At 34.2% G+C, this 24,749-nt stretch overlaps 1 protein-coding gene across 3 annotated transcripts; it reads left to right on the forward strand.

The window, feature by feature from the left end:
• Window positions 1-926: 926 nt before the first annotated feature.
• GUF1 (GTP binding elongation factor GUF1) lies at window positions 927-24,663 on the forward strand. Of its 3 annotated transcripts, XM_079919660.1 has the most exons (17): window positions 927-1,300; window positions 3,352-3,463; window positions 3,612-3,760; window positions 4,043-4,123; window positions 5,029-5,106; window positions 6,741-6,824; window positions 10,182-10,246; window positions 10,756-10,959; window positions 12,437-12,576; window positions 13,694-13,817; window positions 14,168-14,300; window positions 15,117-15,260; window positions 16,196-16,329; window positions 19,098-19,199; window positions 19,889-20,008; window positions 21,311-21,347; window positions 22,178-24,663. In XM_079919660.1, the coding sequence occupies exons 1-17, from the start codon at window positions 1,136-1,138 to the stop codon at window positions 22,313-22,315; spliced, it is 2,010 nt and encodes a 669-aa protein (XP_079775786.1). In that variant the 5' UTR covers window positions 927-1,135; the 3' UTR covers window positions 22,316-24,663. The 3 variants fall into 3 exon arrangements, with proteins under 3 accessions (XP_079775786.1, XP_079775787.1, XP_079775788.1); XM_079919661.1 differs by lacking the exon at window positions 21,311-21,347; XM_079919662.1 differs by lacking the exons at window positions 19,889-20,008; window positions 21,311-21,347; window positions 22,178-24,663 and having other exon boundaries at window positions 16,616-19,144.
• The last annotated feature ends 86 nt before the right edge of the window (window positions 24,664-24,749 follow it).

Genomic DNA, 24,749 nt, shown 5'->3' on the forward strand with positions numbered 1-24,749 from the left:
AGAGATTCTGAGCCTTTATCAGGTAACATTTATTTAGAATTGAATCACATTTAGTATTAATTATACTTATTTTTACTTTGAAATTTAGGACAGGTCACAGTGCTTTTTCCATTTATAGAAAATGATACAAATTTTTCTTTTAAAATAAACTCATTCAAGTATAAAAGGTAAGTTGATTTAAAGAAAAATATCACTTAATAATAGTGGTATGAGGACATGGTGAAAATCGAGGATAATATTAAAATTACTGAAATTTGGGCAACACTAACTTATATGAATTATTAGAAACGATTGTGTTCAATACATTTCAAGGTGGCTATTAAGTTCATTCTGTAAGATGACAGTAGCAATTAGTGATGTATCAAGTATTGTTTTACAGTAGTCCCAAGAAAAAACTAGAAACAGTACAATGGTAAACTCAACACAGCTGCTGCTTTTCTTCTGTACCAGACCCTGGATATTGCATAAAAGCCCACGGGAGATAGTGGGAGACAGACACTAGATGTGGTATACAGGTCTCATTATCTCTTATCATTATCCTCCACCTTAGAGCTCTGCTTGCCCCACAAGGTAAACACTGTTGAAGTGGTAACCCGAAGGTGATAGAGACAGGGCTTTCAGGATGTAATTTTTTTCCTCCTTCACTTCTGGCCCAAACTTTCCTAGGATACATTATTGCAATAAATTTTACTGCCCGTTTCCATTCGGATGCACTTCAATACTAGCGATACCGCAGATAACATGGAGAATACACCTCAGCTTCCAGATTTTAAAAGTTACTCTCGTACTTTACCACTTGGTAGGTTAACCCCCAAGGTTTCGCTAAGAGAACTGCTAACACTGCCCGCGAGAGCTTCCCTCACGTGACCTCCTTAGAGCTCCGCGCGGAGGCACGCTGACGTCAAGACGTCATGCGACGTCCGGACGTCAGCGAGTCGCCGAGCGTCTTGGGCGTCCTGCCGGGGCCTGCAGTTGGGCCGTGGTTCGCAGTTTAAGTCTTCCTCCCTGCTTCCGAAAGCGTGTTTGAATCCTGTCTTTCAGCTCCTAGCGGGGGCGTCTTGGAGGAAACGGAGCCGGGGGTGATGGCGCCGTCGCGTCTCGGGACCCTCTCCTGACGATTCTGTTGCGCGGGGGGATGTGGACGCTTGCGGGTCAGGGCTGCTGGCGCAGACGCGCGCTGGCGGCTTGGGCCACCCGGGCGGCGCGTCGGGGGCTGCCCGGGCCTCGCCCCGCGCCGACCCAGGGAGCTGCAGCCGAGTCCAAGACTCCGGGCAGGAGCTACAGCTCTGCGGACCGCAAGGTGACCGCCTCTGAGTTTCTTGTCAGCCAAGTTTTAAAACTTGGGAGGGGGCTTATTTTGCTACTGTTGTACTTGTTGGGTTTGGATACTTTTTCAGTTTAAACACTTCTAATCCTAATGCCTTCGCCCATTTTATGAAGATAAAAATTATACACCAACATCCATATTAAATTACTTATAAGTAATTTGGGAATTTGGGAATGTGTCGGCCTTCCTAGGACTACCTGTGAACGCAGGCTGCGCTTCTGAGAAGGGCGCGGGCTCCGCTCGGGTTTCTGACTCCATTGCTCACCAGTATGACCTTGGGCAAGTCACGCCCTAACTTTCCTCATTGGTGATATCAGAAGTCTTTTATTGTTTATGCGAGGTGCTGGTCTCAGCATGTATTTAATTTTAAAAGCCTACTGGGGAAGCTGCTCGTTCCATTTTCGTGCAACTTTTTAGCCATGGGACTTGGGCAAGTTACCTGACCTTCCTGTGACTGTTTCTAACGTTGTTGAATGAGATGCTCATAAAACTCCGAATGGCTGTTTGTGAGGCTTGCGCGGTGTAAGGCACAGACCTTTTAGCCCAGTACCTAGACTGTAAGGAGTGCTGGGTATGCCTTAGCTTCTGTTTGTTTTATTATTTCGTTTAGCCTCAGCCCGAGCAGGCTTGTGCAGTTCTGACTATGCCTGTGGTTGGAGGAGGTGGGGCTCCAGCGACTCTTAAAAACTGTACTGTCTGATAACTGTGAAGAGATAACAGTTTAGGCAGTAAAGTAACTGAATGCAAGTTGTGAGTAACTGCGGATAAAAAAGACTATAATTATTCGGTTTTACCCTTTTCTAAAATGCCTGTGGAATGTAAAATGGATTTATGTTGCAATTCCCAGATCTTAAAAATGGTGCAGGACTGTATATCTTTTGAATTGAATGGTGGGGGTGGGAAATCCACGGGGCAAACAAATCAGGTTTAGTTGTTTTGCAGAATTCCTTTCAGGTGTAGTTGCACTCTTATTGTGCGCCTTGTATTGGAGCACTTACAAAAAAAAGGAAACTTAAGCTCATGAGAGTTGTGTATTTCATTGTAATTTCACTTTTTTTTTTGCTGGTTAGGAGATAAAAATTTGGAAAAATGAAATGTTTTGAGTACAAAAAACTGACATCTACTTAAATACCAGTTTTTAGCAATTTACAGTGAGTCTCAGTAAAACAGTAAAGGTGTATGCAACTAAAAACAGAAGTTAACTTTTCAAAATATTTTAAGAATTAAAGTGATAAAAAAAGAGGCTTTTTTTCCTGATGTGGTCATATTTTTTCCTTCTATCTCTCCAAAGAAGTTGTCAAATAACAAAATCATCTAAATTAAACTTCTGAAGGCTCTACTAGGAGCACAGATTTTTAAGTAGACTGTTGATTAAATATGTGATGGGGGCGAAAACTTTTCCTTTTATTCTTTCAGCTTCTCTGTAGCTTTTTTGTTTCAAGAGATTTTGTTAGACCAGGTGCTCCAAGGCAGTGGTAGCATTGGTCTGAGGCCTGTTAGGAACCGGGCCGCACAGCAGGAGGTGAGGTCCAGCAGGGGGGAAGCTTCATCTGCCGCCCCGCATCGCTCCCCATCACTCGCATGGCTGCCTGAACCTCCCCCTGCCCCCCATCCATGGAACAATTGTCTTCCATGAAACCGGTCCCTGGTTCGAAAAAGGTTGGGGACCGCTGCTCTAAGACTGTAGAGGAGTTCTACGTATCTTGTGTTCTCCATTCATGAAAGTACATTCAGTTCCTCATTGGCCCTCGAGTGATGGAAATCACTTATGAGACTTTTATTTAGCTATATGGTCACCTTTGACAGTGAAACCAATGTTTTTGATGGTCCTGTTGTAATCCATTGCTTGTAATACGACTTTAGCCATATGTCTCTTTACTGTCAGAGGAATAATATAAACAATATAAATGCTATAAATGAAATTGTTCTAAGAAGACTAAAAGAACATTCTTTAATTTAGTATACTTGTTTCATATTGTGCACAATTTATACTCATAAATGTAATATGTCTTTCCCCTTTCTAGGAAAAAATTGATATGTCTAGATTCTCTGTTGAAAACACTCGAAATTTCAGTATCATTGCACATGTGGATCATGGCAAAAGTACTTTAGCAGACAGGCTCCTGGAACTAACAGGTATTTTCATTTTATATTCTATACCTAATTAATGGCAATGAATAATTGATAATTTTACCATGCTTTTTAAAAGTTTGGTTTTAATTGTATATGCAGTATTGTCTCTTTTTAAAAGCTCAGAAATATCAATAAACATTTGTATTTATAGGGGCAATTGATAAAACAAAAAATAATAAACAAGTTCTTGATAAATTGCAAGTGGAACGAGAAAGAGGAATCACTGTTAAAGCACAGACAGCGTCTCTCTTCTATGATTATGAAGGAAAGCAGTACCTTTTAAATCTCATCGATACACCGGTAAATTTAATATCAATTTTTTTCTCTATTGTTAAAGTCAGCCTTGTATTAATACTGCAAACAAATCCTTTTTTCAGGTTTTGAACTGAACATTAAACACCTCACTTTGCTTTTTGTTTTCTCAGTGTTCTTATGTTAGTGTCAGTTGTTTCACAAGCACAGGCTAAAAAAGAAACCTATTAACTTTTTATCCAGTGGAGTCAATATATTTACCATAGTGCCCCTCCCTAAGAAACATTTAAACTCCAACACTTAGAGGCATTAATATTTTTTGTTTCTCAGGGCCATGTTGATTTTAGTTATGAAGTATCCAGGTCACTCTCAGCTTGCCAGGGTGTTTTACTTGTGGTGGATGCAAATGAGGTAGGTACTTTAATTTTATATGATGTGATATGCTACTTGGTTGTTCCAGGGTTTTCCTTAAAATGCTTTGGGAAATAGAATTTTTGTGTTTGAAGAAAATAAGATTTATTTTATTACTTAAAGTTATGTTTTGGTCCTGTTAATTTGAAGTTTTATTACACTAAAGTTGTCTGTGAAGTTGACTAGTTCATTCTTTCAAAAATGTTAAGAGAAATTGTTCAAGAGATTTTTGAAGTATGTCATGTTATATATACATCCTGCCAAAAAACCCTCAATTTTAAGCAGTTCTTAATCTGAGGTTTCAATTTTTTAGCAGAACTTGAAAATAAATCTTTATTTTTGAGGTCATTTGGGGTGTTTTTAAGGTAATAATTTGGGAAGTGTTAGGTTTAAAGAAACATGTCAATAACATTACCAAGTTCTCTGGTATAAATATAACCATAATAACATATTGAGATGAGAATATAAGAGCTATGATATACTATTTAAAGTAAGCTTTTGATATGTTTCAGTTTCTCACAGACTCTTCATTCAAAACCCAAAGATTTTTTTGTTGTTGTGTTAAATCTTCCCTGAGCCTGTCAGGGAGAGTCAGTCTCTACCTTACATACATATACTGGGCTTTACAAAATGTGTCACAAGAGTCCTTTGTGAGGCTTAGAGGTCTTTAAGGATCTGTGTTGTACTACTTTGTCTCCAAAGCCTAATACAGTGCCCTCTAAAAAACATTTCATGAACTGAAAGAAATTTTCACAGGGAATGATCCAGATGCATGGAAGTATAGATACCATAGTTTGCCTTGTACCTTTGCTTTTGATGAGGATGTGTGGAATGGTCTTGAATTACAACTTTTGCCATAAATGGTGGAATGATCATCTTAGTGTCTTGTGTCTTGTTATTTCCAGGGTATTCAAGCCCAAACTGTAGCAAACTTCTTTCTTGCTTTTGAAGCACAGCTATCGGTAATTCCAGTCATAAACAAGGTAATTTGTTAGCACAACAGTGCTATTTATTATTTTACTTTGTAAACTATATAAAGGAAAAGTCAAAAATCTGCGTGTAACTTTTGACTCCCCACAAACTTAACTACTAATGGCCTACTGTTGACCAAAGCCTTACCAGTAGCTTAAACAGTCTCTTAATGCATACTTTGTATGTTATATGTAGTTATATGTATTGTATACTATATTCTTACAATAAAGTAAGCTAAAGAAAATAAAATGCTAAGAAAATCATAAGGAGGAGAAAATATATTTACAGTACTCTATTTATCAATACCCTAAGTTTATGTCATCTGTTTATAAGGTGAATCATCTCTCAGTACTTACATCAATATTGTCTTAGGTGATACAAAACACCGTAGATGTTATATGTATTACTGACACCAGACATCAAAAAATTAAAACATAATGTGAAAAAGAACTTCATATTCATTTGCAGGTATAATGATTCACACATTGATAATGAAGCAGAAATACGATTGCTTTATGGTATGATACTGTATGTGATTGCTTCATGGAAACCTAGCATATACACTAATGAATGAATCCTTATAAAGTTTTTATGGCATACAGTATTACAGTCACGTTTATAACAGTATTGGAAACATTGCTACATTTTAAAAAAATATGCTTATATATAATTATAGGCTGATATGCAGTTTCTCCAGTTATGAGAGGCATACTGTATGGTAATGTAATTCTTTGAAAGCAAAGTTATAAAACAGTAAGAAAACCAACACATTATTAATTTTATGTTAAATATCACTCATCTTATGCCTTTGCTAGGGATAGGCTATCCACTCAATACAAGTCTTGCACATGATGTTCTACAAGTGTATTTTTACATATTTATTGAAAAAAAATCTGCACACAAGTGGACCTGTGCTGTTGAAACTCTTGTTATTCAAGGGTCAGTTGTATATTGGTGGGATTTATTTCTTTGAATTGCATATGATAAAATTGCAGCTCAAGCTACTATACCCTGGCATGTAGTTGAGAAGATGGTCTCCCTGACTTACATGGAGTGATGGGGGGCTGTTTCTGTAGTAAAGGGCAGGGCAGGCACAATAGTGTTGGACTAAACCATATAAAGGAAAAGAAAAGGACCTTATGAACTAGGATGAAATAGTGTAACACAGGACACTTAACAGTTAAGTGCTAAATTGAGCAGTGTTGATAAAGCTTACTTTTATATTTTAAAATTAATAAATTAAGAGTCTTAATTAAAAATCTGCATGCCATTCAGTTTTATTTTTTGATATTGAAGTTAGGTTTAAAAGAAGCAAGGTTGCTTATAGGTAAGACAGTTTGTTTTTATAAGTTATATCTAACTTATAAAATCGGTTTACATGGTGTTACTGAACTCTTCTGCCTTGAATAGCTAACTGCCTCAGTTTCATGCTTGCTCTGCTGTCTGCCTATTTTCAGTGGCCATGCTTGTTAAAATTATATTGCCTTTTTCTAGATTATTCTTATTTTAATACTTTTGAAAATAAAATCATAAAGGGGTCAGTTAGCTTAAAAGCAGGTATGCTTTTATCTATCTCCAAATACCACTAATAAATAATACATTTTAATTTAATTATATTAAGACATAATGAATTTTTCTTTTTAAGATAGATCTGCAGAATGCTGATCCTGAAAGCGTTGAAAAACAAATTGAAAAGGTGTTTGATATTCCAAGTGATGAATGTATTAAGGTAAAATACTCTTTTTTTTTTAGAAGACTTGGTTTTACTTTCAAAAATCTCAGGTAATTGGCCTAAGTATATTATTATCTTACAGTTCTACAAAGTTCTTTTTACTGATATTTCATTTGATCTTTGCCAAAAATCCCTATTATATGGTTAGGACAGATAGAAATTACTCTTATGATACAGTTGAAAAGACTAAGAGTCAAAGATTTTATCACTTTCTTAAGGTTATAGACCTAGTTAGCTAATGTGCCAGGACTAAAATGTAGGCCTCCTGCAACTCTTTATAGTATTATTTCTTGTATGCCATTTTGCCTCTATGGAAATATTCTCTTTGAAGAGCAGGGTCAGACTAATTTCAAGGCATATGTACATATCATTCTTGGAAATAGATTTTATTTATATCAAAGTTGATACTATTTTAAATTTGAATTTTTAAATTTACCTTTTAAATGGTGCTTTGGGTGTTAAATAGCCATCACTGAACTGTGCTGTGCTACATGCTTGTGTAGTAAGTCTGTCAGTGCAGTAATACAATGTTTAGCTTCCACTTTCAATCTTGTTTGAGTTTTGAAAAAGCAAGTTTCAGTTGATGAAGTGAGTTTTTTTTTAATTTTAACACATTGGATGATTATATAAACTTGATAATAACGAGAAAAAGAAATAATTTTTTTTCTTGGATATATACGTAGAATTTAATGGTTTTTATTATGAAGAGGGACCTCATTGTAAGGCAGTTCTGAAATTATGGTATCATGACTTGGATTATGTTATATTGAAGTATAATTAACTGTTCAGATTTTAATAAATATTTACCAAATTCATTCATATACTTAATTTGGTGTGTGCCAGCTAGGGATAATAGCAGTGAACAGTACAGGCAAGACCTCTGTCTCGTGTTTATATTCTGCTTGGGGAGGCACTCACTGAATAAGTAAAAAGAGAAGTAAGTATAGTAATTATTGAATGAGACATATGTTATCAAGGAAATACATTAACGGAGTGTATTGTTCCAGGTGGAATTACCATACTTAACAATGAAAAAAGTCTTTTTCTCAGAGAGGAGCTGTGATGCAGAGTAACTTAGGGAATTCTTCTCTGATGAACTGAGACTTGAAGAAATGAAGAGTTGGGAGAAATGCATTTCTGGAAGAGGAAGGAGCAAGTGTAAAGGCTTGGCATGTTTGGCAAGGTTTGGCATGTTTAAGGAACAGAAAGAAGTCAAGTTAGATGAAACGGCTTTGTAGGTTAGGTGGGAATCAAGTCATTCTGGGACTCTTGCTGTGCTAAAGGGTTTAAAATTTTTAAGATAATGAAAGAATTTTAAAGCAAGAGAGGAAAATAAGCTGATCATTCAGGTTGCCTTATAGAGAATGGATTAAAAAAGGGTAAGAGGAGATATGGGGAAACCAGCTTGTAGTAGTAGCCCAGGTGCAAAGTGGTGGTGGCTAAGTATGTGCTGCTGATGTTGAAGAAGTGGGCAAATTTGATGTGTATTTTGTGGATACTGTAGATTTTGCTGGTGTGTTACGTGTAAGGAAGTGAAATAAAGAATCAAGGAGGGTTGGGATTTGAGCAACTGGTTGAATACTGGTATTTGTTAATATGCAGAGGACTCGGGGAGGAACAGACATAGTGGGAAAATGAAAAGCTCTGTTTTGGACATAGTGGGTTTGAAATGTCTGTTAGACATCCAAGTAGAGATATTGCATAAATCTACAATTCTGGCATTTGTGGAGAGGGCTGAGTCGAAGATATTTAAAAGTCTCTAGCATGTATATAGTATTGAGGCCACAGAAATGGATGCCGTTTCCTAGGGAGGAAGTGTAGGTAGAAAAAGAGGTCCTAGAAGCCAGACTACACTACATTATTATCAATTTGTAGGGGGTTTTGAGTAAGAATTTGAGAAGTATTAGAGAGTAGGATTCAGAAGAGGAGGATGCAAGGATTGAGTTTTCAGAGAGGTGAGAATATAGATTGTAACAAGAGAGAAGGCAAAGAGGTTGTGTATACAGGTGCAGATGGATTTGTTTGTTTGGGTAAAGGAGTTTTTGATGTTTTCTGTTTCCTTAAATGAAGTAAGAGGCAACCGTATCTGAGAGTGAATTGGCCATAGGGAAAATGTGTAGATTGAAAAGGAAGGTGGTGTGAATTATCTTAATGAGCGACAATGTGAATTTAGTAAGGGATGTGTCCTGGGACGACCAGGAAATGTTGACTGCACATTGAGATCTGTGGTCATGAACTTACAGAAACCAGCCAGACCAGTTACTTGACTTTTCTCCAGCAATGTTAAGCTGCTCTGATTATAGGCATAGAAAAGGCACATAGTTGGATGCAGTCACAGTTGAGGTTTTACCAACTGCTTAGGATAGAGAATAAAAAGTAGTTAAACAGAGTGATCACAAACAGTTGACCCTTGGAGTCTCAGCTGTGAAAAGAGGCAGGGGGGTGAATGGATAATGAAAATAAAAAGTAGCCTATTCAGTGGATTAGAGGTTGTGATCTTAAAGGATTGTTGCAAAGAATGTACTAGAGTCTAAAGCAGGGTTCTCATTAGGGGGTAGTTTTGCCCCTAGGAAACATTTGGCAATGTCTGAAGTCCTTTTTTGTTGTCACACTGGGGGATGGATGCTACTGGCATCTTGTGGGTAGATGAGAATCCATGGATACTGTTAAGCATCTTACAGTTCATAGAACAGCCCCCCAAACAAAGAATTATCCAGCCCAAAATGTCCTTAGTGTCGAGTTGAGAAACTCTGATCTAGAGGGACTTTAAAGGGTAAGAGGAAGTATTCATGGAATTGGGTTTGAAATAAAGATTTCAGAGATAAGTTCAATTACTGGTAATGACAAAGGTGAGTCAAATGCACATGTGTTTTGAGTCTTTTGACCTGTATTTTCAGTGTGAGAACAATAGTAATAATATGCCCTACAGTTACCTGTATGATATCCACAAATACTGCTTATTCACACAGCAACCTTGAGGTTTAGGTAAAATATGAAAAATCAGTTCATTTATCAGATGAAGAATTTGAAGCTTAAAGAAATGTGTATTGTTTGAAGTCATTTATTACATGTGGAGTGATGATAATAACCCAGATTTTTTTGAACTCTTAGTCCACTGTTCTTTCAATACCATAATCAGAATGCTTTTGTAATTTAATACCAGAGAATCACCTAACTGTAATGGAAGGGCAGTTGTTGATATGTTATATGCTTTGTGCTTCCTTTTACCAAGTTCTTCAAGCAAATTGATAAATTTTAGAGTTCTTTTTCCCTTCTAATTATAAAGCTCAGTCACAAGGATAGAAAAGTGAAGTCTTAACTTATTCAGTGTTTGTTTCACATACATATTTTTAGATTTCTGCTAAACTTGGAACGAATGTTGAAAGTGTTCTTCAGGCAGTCATCAAAAGAATACCCCCGTATGTATTTTGCTCTTTTTATACTATTTGTTTAACAGTACAAGGTCCATCAGTTTGATCTGCTATTTTAGCTTAGTAGCTATGGCAAATGTACTCTTTGCAGTCAGTGAGAATAAATTTTTAATTTATTTTTAGTAACATATAGAAGGCAAATACAGTATAGAAAAATAAAAGAAAAAAGGATGATAGAGATCTCTTAACAATTATTGCAATAGACTTGAATACATTGGTAATTATTGTTTTTTCTTAATCCTGAACAAATATATTTAATCAGTTTCATAAGTAATTTAAAAACAGTCATTTAAAATGTATTTAAAACTTGAGGTCGAATTAAAACTAATATAGGCATTATACCTTATAGAAACGTCCTTTTATTTTAGCTGTCAGTTAATCAACTGTACTAGAATAAATTAAGCATAATATTTGAGTTAAAAAGGTGTTATATTAAGATTTTAATTTATTATTTAAATTTAATTTATTAGTGTTTGTTCTTTACTTATTTTTAATAGTCCTAAAGTGCATCGCAAAAATCCCTTGAGAGCTTTGGTATTTGACTCCACCTTTGACCAGTATAGGGGTGTGATTGCCAATGTAGCATTATTTGATGGAGTGGTTTCCAAAGGAGATAAAATTGTATCTGCGCATACTCAAAAGACGTATGAAGTTAACGAAGTAGGAGTTCTGAATCCTAATGAGCAGCCAACTCACAAACTGTAAGTAATCTGCATTAGTGATTAAAAGACACTTGTATGTGTTTCTGTCACAGCCTTTCTTAACTTGGTGCGCTTAGAATGATCCCAATTTGATAACTTAGGAAAAAAACAAAACCTGATTATTGAATGCAACTACATAGTGAATCCTCTTTGAAAAAGAATCTCATGTGTGAGGGACAGTAGGGATTTGATGTATTTTTTTATTCCTTTTGACTAGCCACAACTAATTTTATATTCTGGTTGCAGACTGGGTCCAACATTGATGTACTTGATGAGACAGTGGAAGAGATAATTCTCTCATCCATATCCATATCCATACTGGGTATCAATTTTTGACATTTAATTTTTTTGTAATTAGATTTTTCAACATAAAATAGTGAAGAAAATTCGATAATTGTTTTCTTTAGTGTGGAATTCATGGTAAAACTTTGATTAACAAGAATTTATGGCGTTTGAGGTTAGCAAGGTAGTGTACATTATAAAACTGAGTTCTGAGTTCACTTATAAAACAAATATTTATTGAGTGCCTATTCCATCAGTACCCCAGATACTAAGATAGATTACCTTGGGCACATAGTTTTCTAAGGTCTTTGTTTCATCATTTGTCAAATTCAGGATATGAACCAGGTGACTATATAGGCCACAATTGATAGTTTAATGTTGTATGTCTAAAACTGCACTATTTTGTCATATTTTTAGGTAATTGAAAGTCATAAAGTCTATTGTAATTTTCTCAAATATTTCTAAAATCTGTCTATATTCTTATTTAAGTATAGTTGATTTACAGTATTATATTAGTTTCAGGCATACAGCGTTATGGTTCAGTATTTTTATAGATTATACATTAAGAGTTATTGCAAGATAATGGCTATAATTCCCTGTGCTATGCAAAGTCTGTCTATATTGTGTCGCATATATATTGACAATTACTGCATCTTTAGTAAAGATTTTTGTACCTCATCCTAAATGGAAATTATCATTTAGGAAGTTTGCTTTAAAAAAAAAAAAAAAAAGCTACAACTCTGAAATCTTGGATTTGCTCTTCCTGCAAGAGGCACATCAAACAGATAATCAGATTTGTTGAGAGTTCACATTTTTTTGCTTGGTTAAAATTGTTCTTTTCTTTTTTAAAGGACATTTGTAATATAATTCACTAATAAAACAAATATTACAAGGAGCGTTTTATGTTTCTGCATTTATCAGTTTCACTGTTGTTTAATATGCAGAGGTGGGCAGAGTCATTAAGAAGGTCCCTAGGCTTATTGTATTGCAGAGGTCCTTGGTAATGGATTGTAAGGCATGGGATGTTCTTTTGCTGACGATTCTTAGAGTTGAGAATTGATATGTAGCACTTAGTTTCAGTTTGATGAGGTTTTGTTTGGAAAGTGTGATCATTTCCTAGAAGAGTAGAGCTGATTGTGAGTGTGCACATGAAACATGAAAACAGTAAATATTTCCATATAATAATTTTATTTAGATATGCAGGACAGGTGGGCTATCTGATTGCTGGGATGAAAGATGTCACTGAAGCACAAGTAGGAGATACATTATATTTACATAAACAACCAGTGGAACCCTTGCCTGGGTTTAAATCAGCGAAGCCAATGGTATTTGCAGGTGAGGAGCGCACATATTCAAAGGATAAGGGCCAGTTTACTCTAAATTGAAATAAAATTTATTAGAAATACTCATTTTAAAGAGCACCTAACTCCTGTTAAAATAACAGTTACTCTGTTTTTCTTAATTTTTTTTTTTGTGGGCGTGCTATTTACATAGCAGTTAATTGCATATGTATGGTGAAACTTTATGTGGGAGATAATTGCCTAAATTTTTTTAGGACTTCTTAAAAATTAACCTTTTAAACAAGCCCTCTGATATATTGGAAGAGCACAGTAATATGAACTTCCTTCTTGTTTCACTAGAGAGTAGGTCATTGTGTTTGAAATACTTTCCTAATTAGGATGTTTTTATTACTAATTATCAGTGGACATTTACTGACTGCCTTCCCCTTAGCTGGCCTTTCTTTAATACTGTATTATACTAGTGTAGGCATGGCAGAAAAGAGTGTCACCTCATGTATGCATAACTTCAGAACCTCTTATTTCTGCATTATATTACATACATTTGAAAAAGGAAGACCTGATTGAAGGTCATCTGGTTGCTCTGTACCGGGTATCCATTCCTTGTTTTCTCGCTTTTGTATTTCTCATTGAGAATTATAAATGTTGTTTAACTCTCCTTGCCCCTGTTAAGACAAAGTCAGTCATCTGGATTTTGAAGAACTTAAGAGGTGAGGACTTGGGTTTGAGGTGAAAGAGAATCTGATGAATCAGTAGTTCTTGTTTTCATTTCTACCTCTGCTTTTTATCTGCTCATAGAATTTCATTTGTGGTTGTGGATGTCTTGCACTTTTGTTTCTTAAAATAAACACAATGTATTTTCCTGATAGGCTTAATTCCCATGGTTCTTTTTTGTTTTCTCTGTATTTTTTGCAAAAGCAAAAACATCACTTTGTGAATCTAGTGGTAAATTCAAAGTTTATGAAACTCGCAAAATACTTTGAAGCCGATTTAACTTAATATTTATAGTTTTCTTAGCAAACCAGTATTTTGGTCAGTGAAATACAGAAAGTAATTTAAAAGCTAAGCGATTAATTTTGAACTTGGCAGCAGTGCATATTAGCTTTTCTAGGCAGCGTTTCACATGTGATAATTAGAAATCATTGTGTCCCCAGGAATGTACCCTATAGACCAATCTGAATATAATAACCTGAAGAGTGCTATAGAAAAACTGACTCTAAATGATTCCAGTGTGACAGTTCATCGGGATAGTAGCCTTGCCCTAGGTGCTGGCTGGAGGTAAGATTCAGTTATGTTGTAGTGTTCCATTTTTATTGAAAAGTAAAGTTTAAATGGTGTATTGCTCTTTAACATTTCTGAAGATAAGTTCATATTAGTGTAAAATGAACTAAACAATGTCTGCCTATTTCTCACTGTGGATTCATATTCTGTGGGTAAGTTTTAAAGCTATTTTACCAATGGAAGATTTTATCTTATTTAATGAATTTATGTTAGCATTTAATTATGATATGATAGACTGAATGACTCTTTTGATTCCACTCCTCCCCCACAAAGTAGCAGTATATTCATCAAAGAAAATACAGCCCGTGGGACATAAACATTTTGGAGTTTGGCTTTTTCTCCCCCAGGTTAGGATTTCTTGGACTTTTGCATATGGAAGTTTTCAACCAGCGACTTGAGCAAGAATATAATGCTTCTGTTATTTTGACAACACCTACTGTTCCATATAAAGCTGTTCTTTCATCAGCAAAATTGATAAAGGTACTGTTGTGAGTCAGCATACAAAGGAAAACTCAATAAATGTATGTGTGTGTGTATGTGTGTGCAGAATACAAGAGAAATATTTTAGTACACCAGTAGCTGAATAGCTATTAAAACTAAATATTTCTTGATTAATAGTAATAAAAGTTGAATTACCTTATGATGGAGAAGTTACTTGAGAACTAATTTATGCAGTATTTTTCTTAACCTGATAAAACATCCACATTATCAATACTAGTCTGTTACTAAGGGTAAAAAGTAGAGTTAGTTCTGAAAATACTGTTCAAAATTCAGCACAAAGATTAAGAGTATAATTTCGGTCATAAGTAATTCATCTTATGAAAAGTAAAGCATTCTGTCCTACGTGGTGGTAGGAAATTTAGATTTCAAGTTAACAGTAGAGACAATATTCTATTCAGTCTAAGTGGCAATCTGTTCATTTTAAACAAATATTAACTGGCATCTGTAAATATTTTCCAACAAAATTAACTTGGGAAACTACTTACAGTGCCTTATAAGGGGCAGATTAAAATGTATTCTTCCATCATATTTTTCTAAGTGGTGTACACAATGTGTTTTAGTAAATGTCAATAACCAGAATATATTAATGATGGTTCTTAATGTTAAAGATTACAGTTGGAGAGTTTTTAATCTAAAGTGTGTTAAGATAATATTCTAACCTTTAAGAATTCTTTTGTGTTTATTCCAACACATTCAGTAACAGTAAATTCTAATATATATTATAAATAACAAATTTTAAAACATTGTAATTATTAAGATTTCTTTTTAACTATTGGTGATTTTTCTTATTTTTAGGAATACAGAGAAAAGGAAATTACAATCATCAATCCTGCACAATTCCCTGATAAGTCAAAAGTAACAGAATATTTGGAGCCGATTGTTTTGGGCACCATTATCACACCAGATGAATATATTGGAAAAATAATGATGCTTTGCCAGGTATAAATGTAATACTGTTTGATACAAAAGTAAACTTTAGTCTTCTCAAACAGTGGTACCCAGCTTAGGTTTTGAATTGTTTCTCTTGGCAGTGCACGTTGAATTTAACAAAAGAAATTTTCATAAAGATCTGTATCTTTATATATTTTACCTATTTATACATGTAGATATACATATATATAATTACAGTATTTTGATTTTTAAATAAAAATATAGAGCCAGAATTTTTGATCATCTGTGTTAGTTTATTGAATTGATATTTTAGCCTAAAGGAAAGGAATTTGATGGCCTTTTAACTTGAGTAAAGTATAATTTCCTTTCGCCTTTTTGAGTATTTGAAATTGAGTATCATTTGAAAGATAATTATAATACTTGAGAGACCTTTGTTTGGAAGGTATTCCTCAGTTTGCTTTAGTTCTTGCCACATTGTAATAAATGATTTAATCCACAAATTTGATATAATCATAGTCCTTAAAAAGTACGTTATTTGAAATATTCTGACATATATTGAAAAGAACTCTCAAATGACTAGTGGACTTGAATTTTAATTGTCTTGTCACAAAAAACTTTAACTTTAGTCACTTAATTTCTCTGGGCCTAAATTTCTTTTATTTGTAAAATAAGAAATTAGAACTTTGACTTTATCTGTAGCTAATTTGATTTATTGTTAAATGAAATACTGTATAATTAAAAAAGACAAAGTAGTTTGATAAAGACAAAGGATTAAAAGCTTTGGTAGCAAATATATTGTAATTGAGATACAAAATGGTTCTTCCTGTATTATAAATATTGGTCAGATGTTTTTACTAGATTAAAAAAATATTCCTTCGTTTTGCCCATTCTTTAAAGTTGATAATTGACATCTTCCTATATCCATTAAATAAACCATTATTTGATTAGGTTATCATTCAATACATTTTTTATTCCCTTTTCAGGCTCGAAGAGCAGTTCAGAAGAATATGATGTATATTGATCAAAATAGAATAATGCTTAAATATCTCTTCCCTTTGAATGAAATTGTGGTGGATTTTTATGATTCTTTGAAATCTCTGTCTTCTGGATATGCTAGGTAAAAATTTAATGGGAAACTCTGATACTTAGACAATTTTTTATGAAATATTGACCAGCAAGTGTTTACTAATACTCCACTTATTTAATCTCAGTGATCTTGAAGATGGTTGAGAATCACACTGTAAGGTTAGAAAAGCTTGGAGCAAGCTTATAGGTGTTACAGAGTACTTGTAATTTGCTTAATGGAAGAATGAATTTCTTTGATTCATCAAACTATTACTCCTTTCTTTTTTTTTTTTTTTTTTTGGCGGTACGTGGGCCTCTCACTGTTGTGGCCTCTCCAGGTGCAGAGCACAGGCTCCGGACGCGCAGGCTCAGTGGCCGTGGCTCACGGGCCCAGCCACTCCGCGGCATGTGGAATCCTCCCGGACCGGGGCACAAACCCGTGTCCCCTGCATCAGCAGGTGGACTCTCAACCACTGCGTCACCAGGGAAGCCCCTATTACTCCTCTCTTAATGGCAAAAATTTTAGTGCCCTGTTCATGAGAGGAGTTGTACTCCTGTATTTCGATTAAAAATTATAATAATTTGAAAAAGCTACTATGACCTCAGTGACACTTTTAAAATGTATTTGTATGTTATGTAATCCTAGGAGCATCTGTGTACATTTGGAAAATAGAAGTACATATTTAGTCTGTAAAAAATGCTAGGTGTGCCCCTGTATTTGTGAACACTTCAGTAACTTGGTCTTCTCAGGAATAAGTGGTCTGCATCATGAAAACCATTATCTTATCCCATAAAAGTACATGGAGGAACAGCCTGGTAAAACTGAAGAAAGAGTATAGCATTGTGGGAGTATTTTTTGTTAAGGCAAATAACTCTAGGTGCCCTTAGTGTCCTAAAATCCTACATTACTAGATAGCATATACTAGGATATAAAGGAAATGTAAAATATAATGGGGAAGTTGATGGAAAAGTGAATGTTCACATCTGTAAAACATGCATGAATGTACATTCATACTTAAAATTAACATTCAAAGAAAGATCCCAACGTTTTGAAGAACATGCTACAGTGACCTGGAAGTTTACTTTGTGAAATGAGCTTTTCAGTGAAGAGAGTCAGCGTAACTCTTGATACAAAGGAATCTTCTTTATTTGTATTGAGAATTTATTTTTTCTAATACGTCAGCGAATTCTTTTCCTATGTCTTCTTTCAGACAAGAGCTTGAGCAAATAGGTAGCAATGTAATTTAAAATAAACTGAATTGAGGCAGCAAGTTGTTAAACAATTACTATAATTAAAAGAATGATTACTAAGTGTTTATAACACTTTTAACAAAAGTCTATGAATTCTAGTTTGCATTTGGGTACGACTTTGAGTTAAGTGGTCTTAAAAATCTTTTAGCTTGGAAAATTAAATATATTTCACATTAAGTGAGAGAACATGGTTTATTGTGAACTATGTAAAAATAATTCCAGCTTCCAAAATTAAGGTAATTCTTATGTTCAAAAATACATGTGGATAATGTTTCACATTCTAAAATATTGAAAGTCTAAGATTTTGGAGCATAGAAAATTATAAAGCTGTAAACAAGGTGGAAAGTCTAGGGACTAAGTCTATGTCTTATCTCCTCTTATTCTGCATAGTACTTAACATGGTACCTTTATATAGTATATGATTAATGATGTTTGTTGAAAAAAGAAAGGATTTTGGCAACACTTTAGACAGTAATCGGGTTTTAGAGAGTATTAGTGTCACTTAGTGACCTTCCTGCTGAAAACCTTTTGAAGCCAAACATTTGCAACTCTAGGCAGCGGTTTGTTTTAAAATTAAGGCAGGGGCTTCCCTGGTGGCGCAGTGGTTGAGAGTCTGCCTGCCGATGCAGGGGACACGGGTTCGTGCCCTGGTCGGGGACGATCCCACATGCTGCGGAGAAGCTAGGCCCGTGAGCCATGGCCGCTGAGCCTGTGCGTCCGGAGCCTGTGCTCTGCACCGGGAGAGGCCACAACAGTGAGAGGCCTGTGTACCGCAAAAATAAATAAAATAAAATAAAATTAAGGCAGGAGGAATACACATGTTCTCGTCCATAATTGCAAAGACATGAAAGCATAATTGAAATTTTCTTTCTCATAAGACATCAGTTTTGTAAGTTAAACCTGTTTTGATTAGCACTTTAAGCTTTGACCATATCGTTAATAGAAATAGTTGACACTTACTAAATGCATATTGTGCTCAGCTAGGCTCTGTTCTTAACACTTTTTATGTACTAGGCTGTTCAAGTGCTTTACATGTATTAACTCATTTCATTCTCAAAAAAGCCCTGTGAAGGTTCACACTGAAGAGCCATATATGAAGTCCAGAAGTCTCATTTATTAATGGCTGCTTAGCACTGTCATAGCATTTATTTAACTGGTAATAGAAAACTAGAAAGAAACCCAACTCATGAGTCTGAGAATGACTCACTAGAATATACTGTTGTCTACAGCCAGCCAGCTGCTAGGAGGGAACATTGGGTAGGTGACATTTTCTTTCAGTGATCCATTTTCTTAGCCTGGCTTCAGTTTTTTCCCCTTCCTTTAGTAGAGCATGTTCCCCTTGATTTTTGTACCTAATTTCATAAATGTAAAAAGATGAGGACGTTTGTTCCTTACCGTGGTCATGTAGATCAATTCATCTGAAATTTATATGTAACATTTTGTTTGAAAGTTAGATCTGTTGGGAGGGATATGGCAGGAGGTAGAAAAAAGGTATTTTGAAAAGAAAAAAAATGTAATCTCTTGGGAAATATAATGTTTATCTATCACTTGGACATTTTTCCTTGTTAGTTTTGACTACGAAGATGCAGGCTACCAGACTGCAGAACTTGTAAAAATGGATATTCTACTGAATGGAAATATTGTAGAAGAGCTAGTAACTGTTGTACACAAGTAAGTTTAATAGAAACTAATCACAGAATGTGAAAGTACCCACTTTTTGACGTTTTCATTTTAATTATTGGTTGCTCATTTTTATTTGACAGCTACATTTTGAAAACTTAATTAAAGGCAATCAAATTTCCATGTACTAGTTTTTCCTTCCATTCTTTTTCCATGCTTCTCTTTCCAAACTGTTAAAAGGAGAACAGAATTACAATAGCCAAAAGTAGTAGTGTCATGGAAAGAAATGTTTCCCTTACCACATGAGACAAAGTAAAAGAAAATGTTTTTTAAACTATGATAAATTTAGAATTGAGAACAAAAAGTTTTTTATTTTCATTAAAACTTTTATAATAATGAAAAATGAAATCCCCTGTATGTTCAAGAAATAGTGGATTGGTTAAAATAAATTATGGGGCACCCATATAATAAATCTATTAAGCCATTAAAATTATATTGTAGAGTAATATTTGGTGATGTAAAAAATGTCTATTAAGTAAAAAAGGGTAGAATATATCATAAACACTATGATCCAAACTGTAAAAAACAATTAAATATAAATATGTATGCAGAAAAATAACTACAAGGATGGATATATGTTTAACAAACATTCTAGAATGTTTTACAGTGGTATTAACTAGAAAGCTACTTTAAATATTCTTATTTAGGATATGTGAATAACTGCATTTTTTCTATCTCAGAGACAAAGCATACTCTGCTGGTAAAGCCATATGTGAACGTCTGAAGGATTCTCTTCCTAGGCAGCTGTTTGAGATAGCAATTCAAGCTGCTCTTGGAAGCAAAATCATTGCAAGAGAAACGTGAGTTGAAATTCATTTTTCAACCAACACTGGTTGGTTTTAGCAGTGATATACATAGAAAATGAAAGAATATTAAAAAACTTAACATTGTCCTAAACTTTATTCCTACTTATAGATACATTAATCTCTTAATTCTACTAAAGTGATGACTATTACTTTGAATTACTTATACGACACTTTTGGGTGATAATTCTTTAGTTATTAATATATATGCTGTGAGGAGTTTTATTTCCATTTATTTTATTCAGTGACCCCACTGAATTTCATAGTTAATGAATTTCTATAAAGTTTTTATGGTTTTATCTCTTTAAGTAGATTATAAACTAATAGGAACTGGAATTAAAAAGGTGTTGGAGGTAATTCTTGCAAGAGACAAAACTAAATTATGATTTTTACTTGAAGCATTTAATATCACTTCCCCAGAGCCAGTCAGGTTGTAAATTGTAAAGGTGAGAGAGGAATGCTGGTATGATGTTAGGCTTCAGGGGTTTGCAGTAGTCTTGGGATAAATTGTAAGCCTCTGTTTGCAGTGAATTTCATTTCCTAACACCATTTTGCTTTAGTTATTTTGTGTTTCATAAATGCCCAGAGATTAGGCAGAGTGAAGTTTATTTATAATAGGGGAACATCCAGGAAAATGCCATTTAAAACAGTTAGCAAATAATCATTCAAACATAAATGTGCTGAGGTAGAGAATACCTTAAAGAAGACTTTTATACCTTCTTATGGAATACAAAAAAGTGGAGCTATTTTCAAATTTTGATCCTCCAAATTTCTCAGATACATTATAGAAATAGATTATTGCTCCTTAAATGACTGTATTAAAATTATTTTGTTTTCCCTGAAATGGGTTTTGTAAAATATATCGTTCTTTATATTCCTAGTCACTCTTGACCCACATTCGGTAGAGTTAGTAATGAGATAATAACCCTTTTAGTTTTTTTGGTAGTGGTAGTAGTAGTAGTATTTTTAGGTTGAGCTGGAAATGACCTTTTATAATTGTTGTAATCAAGCTCATACCGTGCTTAAATTTGACCTCTTCAAGACTGCCCACAAGCCTTGACCATTTTTTATTCTTAACAAAGTTTGTGTTGATATTCATGTTGAATTAATTTTCTATTTTATTCCAAATACATGAAAATAAATACAAGAGCATTTAAGCTATCTAATTATTTGCTTACGGCAATTTTATATAGGCGTGACCTGATCTTAATATGTTTACTGAAGGGGAGATTGATTTTGAAAATAAGTACTTTTAAATAGTATAAGTTATGTACTTATACAGAACTTTCTCGTTTACAGTGTGAAAGCCTATAGGAAAAATGTTTTGGCAAAATGCGTACGTATCTACATGTGTTCTATTTTGTAATATACCTATTTTATAAGTTTAGAATCAGAGGGGGTATAAATACATTGGTTTCCACTGTTGGTTTTTATAATACCTTTTATCTCATCTCCATGTTTTCTTTTTAAATAGGTAAATTTCAGCTTGACTTTAATAATAGCATACTCATTTTGATCACATTTTCCCATCTTATTTTTAAAATTTTCCTTATGTGCAACTATCTAAGAACATTTTTATAATAGTTATGATCAGGATAATGTTTTATTGTTTTAATTTATAAGGACAGATTTTGAAGACAATAACTATGTCTTACAATGGGAGTTGAAACTGAAATTGAAATCCATCTCTCCTGCATTACTTTGCCAAGTTTGCTGTTTCGTCTATTAAAAAAAAAAAGATTATTATGAGAATTAAATGATAAATGCTTTTTCTAAATCCTTAGCATAGGGACTGACACATTTAAGCCTATGTGAGTCTCTGTATTAGACTACAGCTAAATCTAAAATTTCAAGCCCTTGAATCAGTAAGGAGATGGATAACTTTTCCTTGACATGCATAATGTTGTACTGGGTTTCCTTGAGGATCTTCATCTTCTTCCAAAAACAAATAAATAAATAAAGCCTTTATTCTTTTGAGAAGACAGTAAAATTAGGATCTGCTTGGGCGTAACTTTGGAAGTTACCCTTAGGAAGACACTTTGCAGGTGTCTACTTCATGGATAATAATTGTAAAGTTTTTGTAATTGTATTGATGTCTCTTGGTAATTGTAGGATTATTTTTCTGTGGAGTGATTTGGACTTGTAGTTTTTAAAAATGTTTTTCAGTATGGTGGTGATATTACCCGAAAAATGAAACTTTTGAAGAGACAAGCAGAAGGAAAGAAAAAACTAAGGAAAGTTGGCAATGTTGAAGTTCCAAAAGATGCCTTTGTAAAAGTTCTGAAAACACAATCTGATAAATAATTGGTGGGAAAATATAAGGAATTTTCATAAATTAAAAATTGTGTATCTTTTATTTTTTCTTTGTAATTTATAATATGTTGAACACAACAGAATGAAAATTATAAAATTTGTTTGTTACTTTCCAGGTTTTCAGTTTTAAATAACCTCTTGGCTTTTCTTCGAAAGAGAGTCATGGGTGGATAAGAGCATAGATTCTGAAGCCATATTGCCTGGTTTCAAATTTCTGTTCCACCACTCACTAGGCAAAGTGACGTTGGCCAAATTACCCTCTCTTTGTCTGTTTACTCTTTAGTAAAATCAGGATTATACTATTACTTACCTCCATAGGCTGTGAAGATTAAATATGTTTACAATATTCAGAAGACTGCATGACACCTAGTCAGTGCTCAGTGAATCTTAATTTTTCAAGCATATTCTTTACTCACACTAAAAGGCCCCGTACTTAAGATTCTATCTAGTTTCAAGCCCAAGATACAATATTTTCATAATCACCTCAAGTATCAACTTGTTAGATGGATATATTTAGATATATATGAATCTGTTATTCAATATTCAAATAACAGCATCTAGACATGTGCTGTAGTTTTTCATAAAATTTTTACAAATGTTACTTTGAAACTAGACAGTTTCATAGACAGTGCATATAAATTAAAATGATAGGAGCTGTCTTATTCTGAGAATTAAAATGCATTTGTGCAAAGTGATAGATGTTTGATATTAGCAGCAGCTGTTATTAATGACAGTTTAATAATGATTGCCTAGATTTCATAATTGAGGAGACTGAGTAAATAACTTAAGGTCACATAGCCAGTAAACAGTTGTGTTACTTTCAAAGCGTGTCTACTCAAGTCAATAAACAAACCAGAGGGCAGACTGTATTACAGTAAGATAAAATAATTTAGCCATTGATTTTTGTCCTTTACTTTGAATGAATTGAATGAGGTTAATGTCTTCTAGGGATAAGACTATCAGTGATAAATTTTATACAAGGTTGTTATATTATGAGATAATTATAAATTCAGATAGTGGGGATTTACCTAAAATTGTGTATGGGGGTTACATAACCTGTGGCTTATGAGATCTCATGACCAAAGTATCAATATTTTAGAAAATGGCAGTATTTTTGAAACTAGAAAAGCATTTTAATGTCATTTCTAAGACAAGATGTTCTACCATTATTGCCAGGGGAAAGTTACAAGTTGGTACCTGGCACATAGTATGTATGGTGTGTCTACTATTTAGTATTTGTGTCTTATTAGTATGCTTACAGTTTGGATACTTTTTTTTCCCCTTTAACCTCTGACTTTTTAGGAAAGTTTACTTGTAATAGTAGTACAAAAAGTATTTTCCAGATTTTTTAGCGTACTCTTAAGTTCTCTCCCCTGGCCACTTTCCTAAACATGATTGAGAGTTGTGTATCCCCCAGAGGGCCTTATATTACTAAGATTTTTGTGTACGTTAAAATAATGTAAACTATTAGTATTAGAATAGCCACCGTTTATTGAGTTTAATATGTGACAGCCACTGTGCTAAGCTCTATAGACAATTCCCTCATTCAAACTACATGGCAATGGAGGTACAGGCACCATTACCATCCCATTTCACAGGGGAAGAAGCTCACACTTATGTATCAGTATTGTCCAACATCATCACAGCTCTTGACAGCTGGGATTCAAACAGTGGTTTCTTTCTCCAAACCCCAATTCTTAGCTACCATGCTTTATTGCCTCTTGTGGAAATATCTTCAATAGACTTAGTTTTTTGCTTAACTGCAGCTTAGCTCCTGAGTTAGGGAGTTAAAGTAGCAGGAACGCAGTTTGCTGTGGACCTTGAGTATATGGACTTCGAACTTACAGGGCAGTGATGGAAAGGAGATTTTGGACTGTTTCAACAAGCACATTTAAAGCACAGAAATAACAGCTGAACCGTGCACCAATCTTTAGCTTTTTCACTAAACTATATGACCTTCTAAGGTAGTTTGCACTAACCAATACTTTATTACCAGGTGTGGGACTGGGCGATAATACTGATTTCACTTCCTGTTCAAAAACCATGTATAATACTTAAGGCTATTAGAAGTTCATTATCTAGAATTAAGGCAGCATATTTTATCTTAACAGTCCTATTTATTTCTAAATTTGCTATTTAAATGTTTTAAGGAACTTAGCTGTAAATACATTTCAATCACATAGGCAATTAGCAGGTATGTAAGTGATGCTTCTACTAGGTGGACTTACAGAAAGCAATATATGCAGAGAAAAGGAAGCATATTTTACTCCCCAAGGAGCAGAAGTAAGAATTATAGGCAGAGACATTGTCTTTTAATTTAAATCTAATTGCATAATGACAACAAAAAGTAAACGCAAGCTCATAGCTACTGTTAATTGTTAGAATCTTTCAGATGTATGTGTTCAATTTCACTGTTGGAAATAAA

Source organism: Stenella coeruleoalba (genome assembly GCF_951394435.1).
Source record: "Stenella coeruleoalba genome assembly, chromosome: 4".
NCBI lineage: Eukaryota > Metazoa > Chordata > Mammalia > Artiodactyla > Delphinidae > Stenella > Stenella coeruleoalba.

Bases quoted from the DNA above. Each gene is read 5' to 3' on its own strand.
- GUF1 (XM_079919660.1), top strand. From the start codon at position 1,136: ATGTGGACGCTTGCGGGTCAGGGCTGCTGGCGCAGACGCGCGCTGGCG. The intron at 1,301-3,351 runs GTGACCGCCTCT...TCCCCTTTCTAG, and splicing joins ACAGCTCTGCGGACCGCAAG to GAAAAAATTGATATGTCTAG. The intron at 10,960-12,436 runs GTAAGTAATCTG...AATTTTATTTAG, and splicing joins GAGCAGCCAACTCACAAACT to ATATGCAGGACAGGTGGGCT.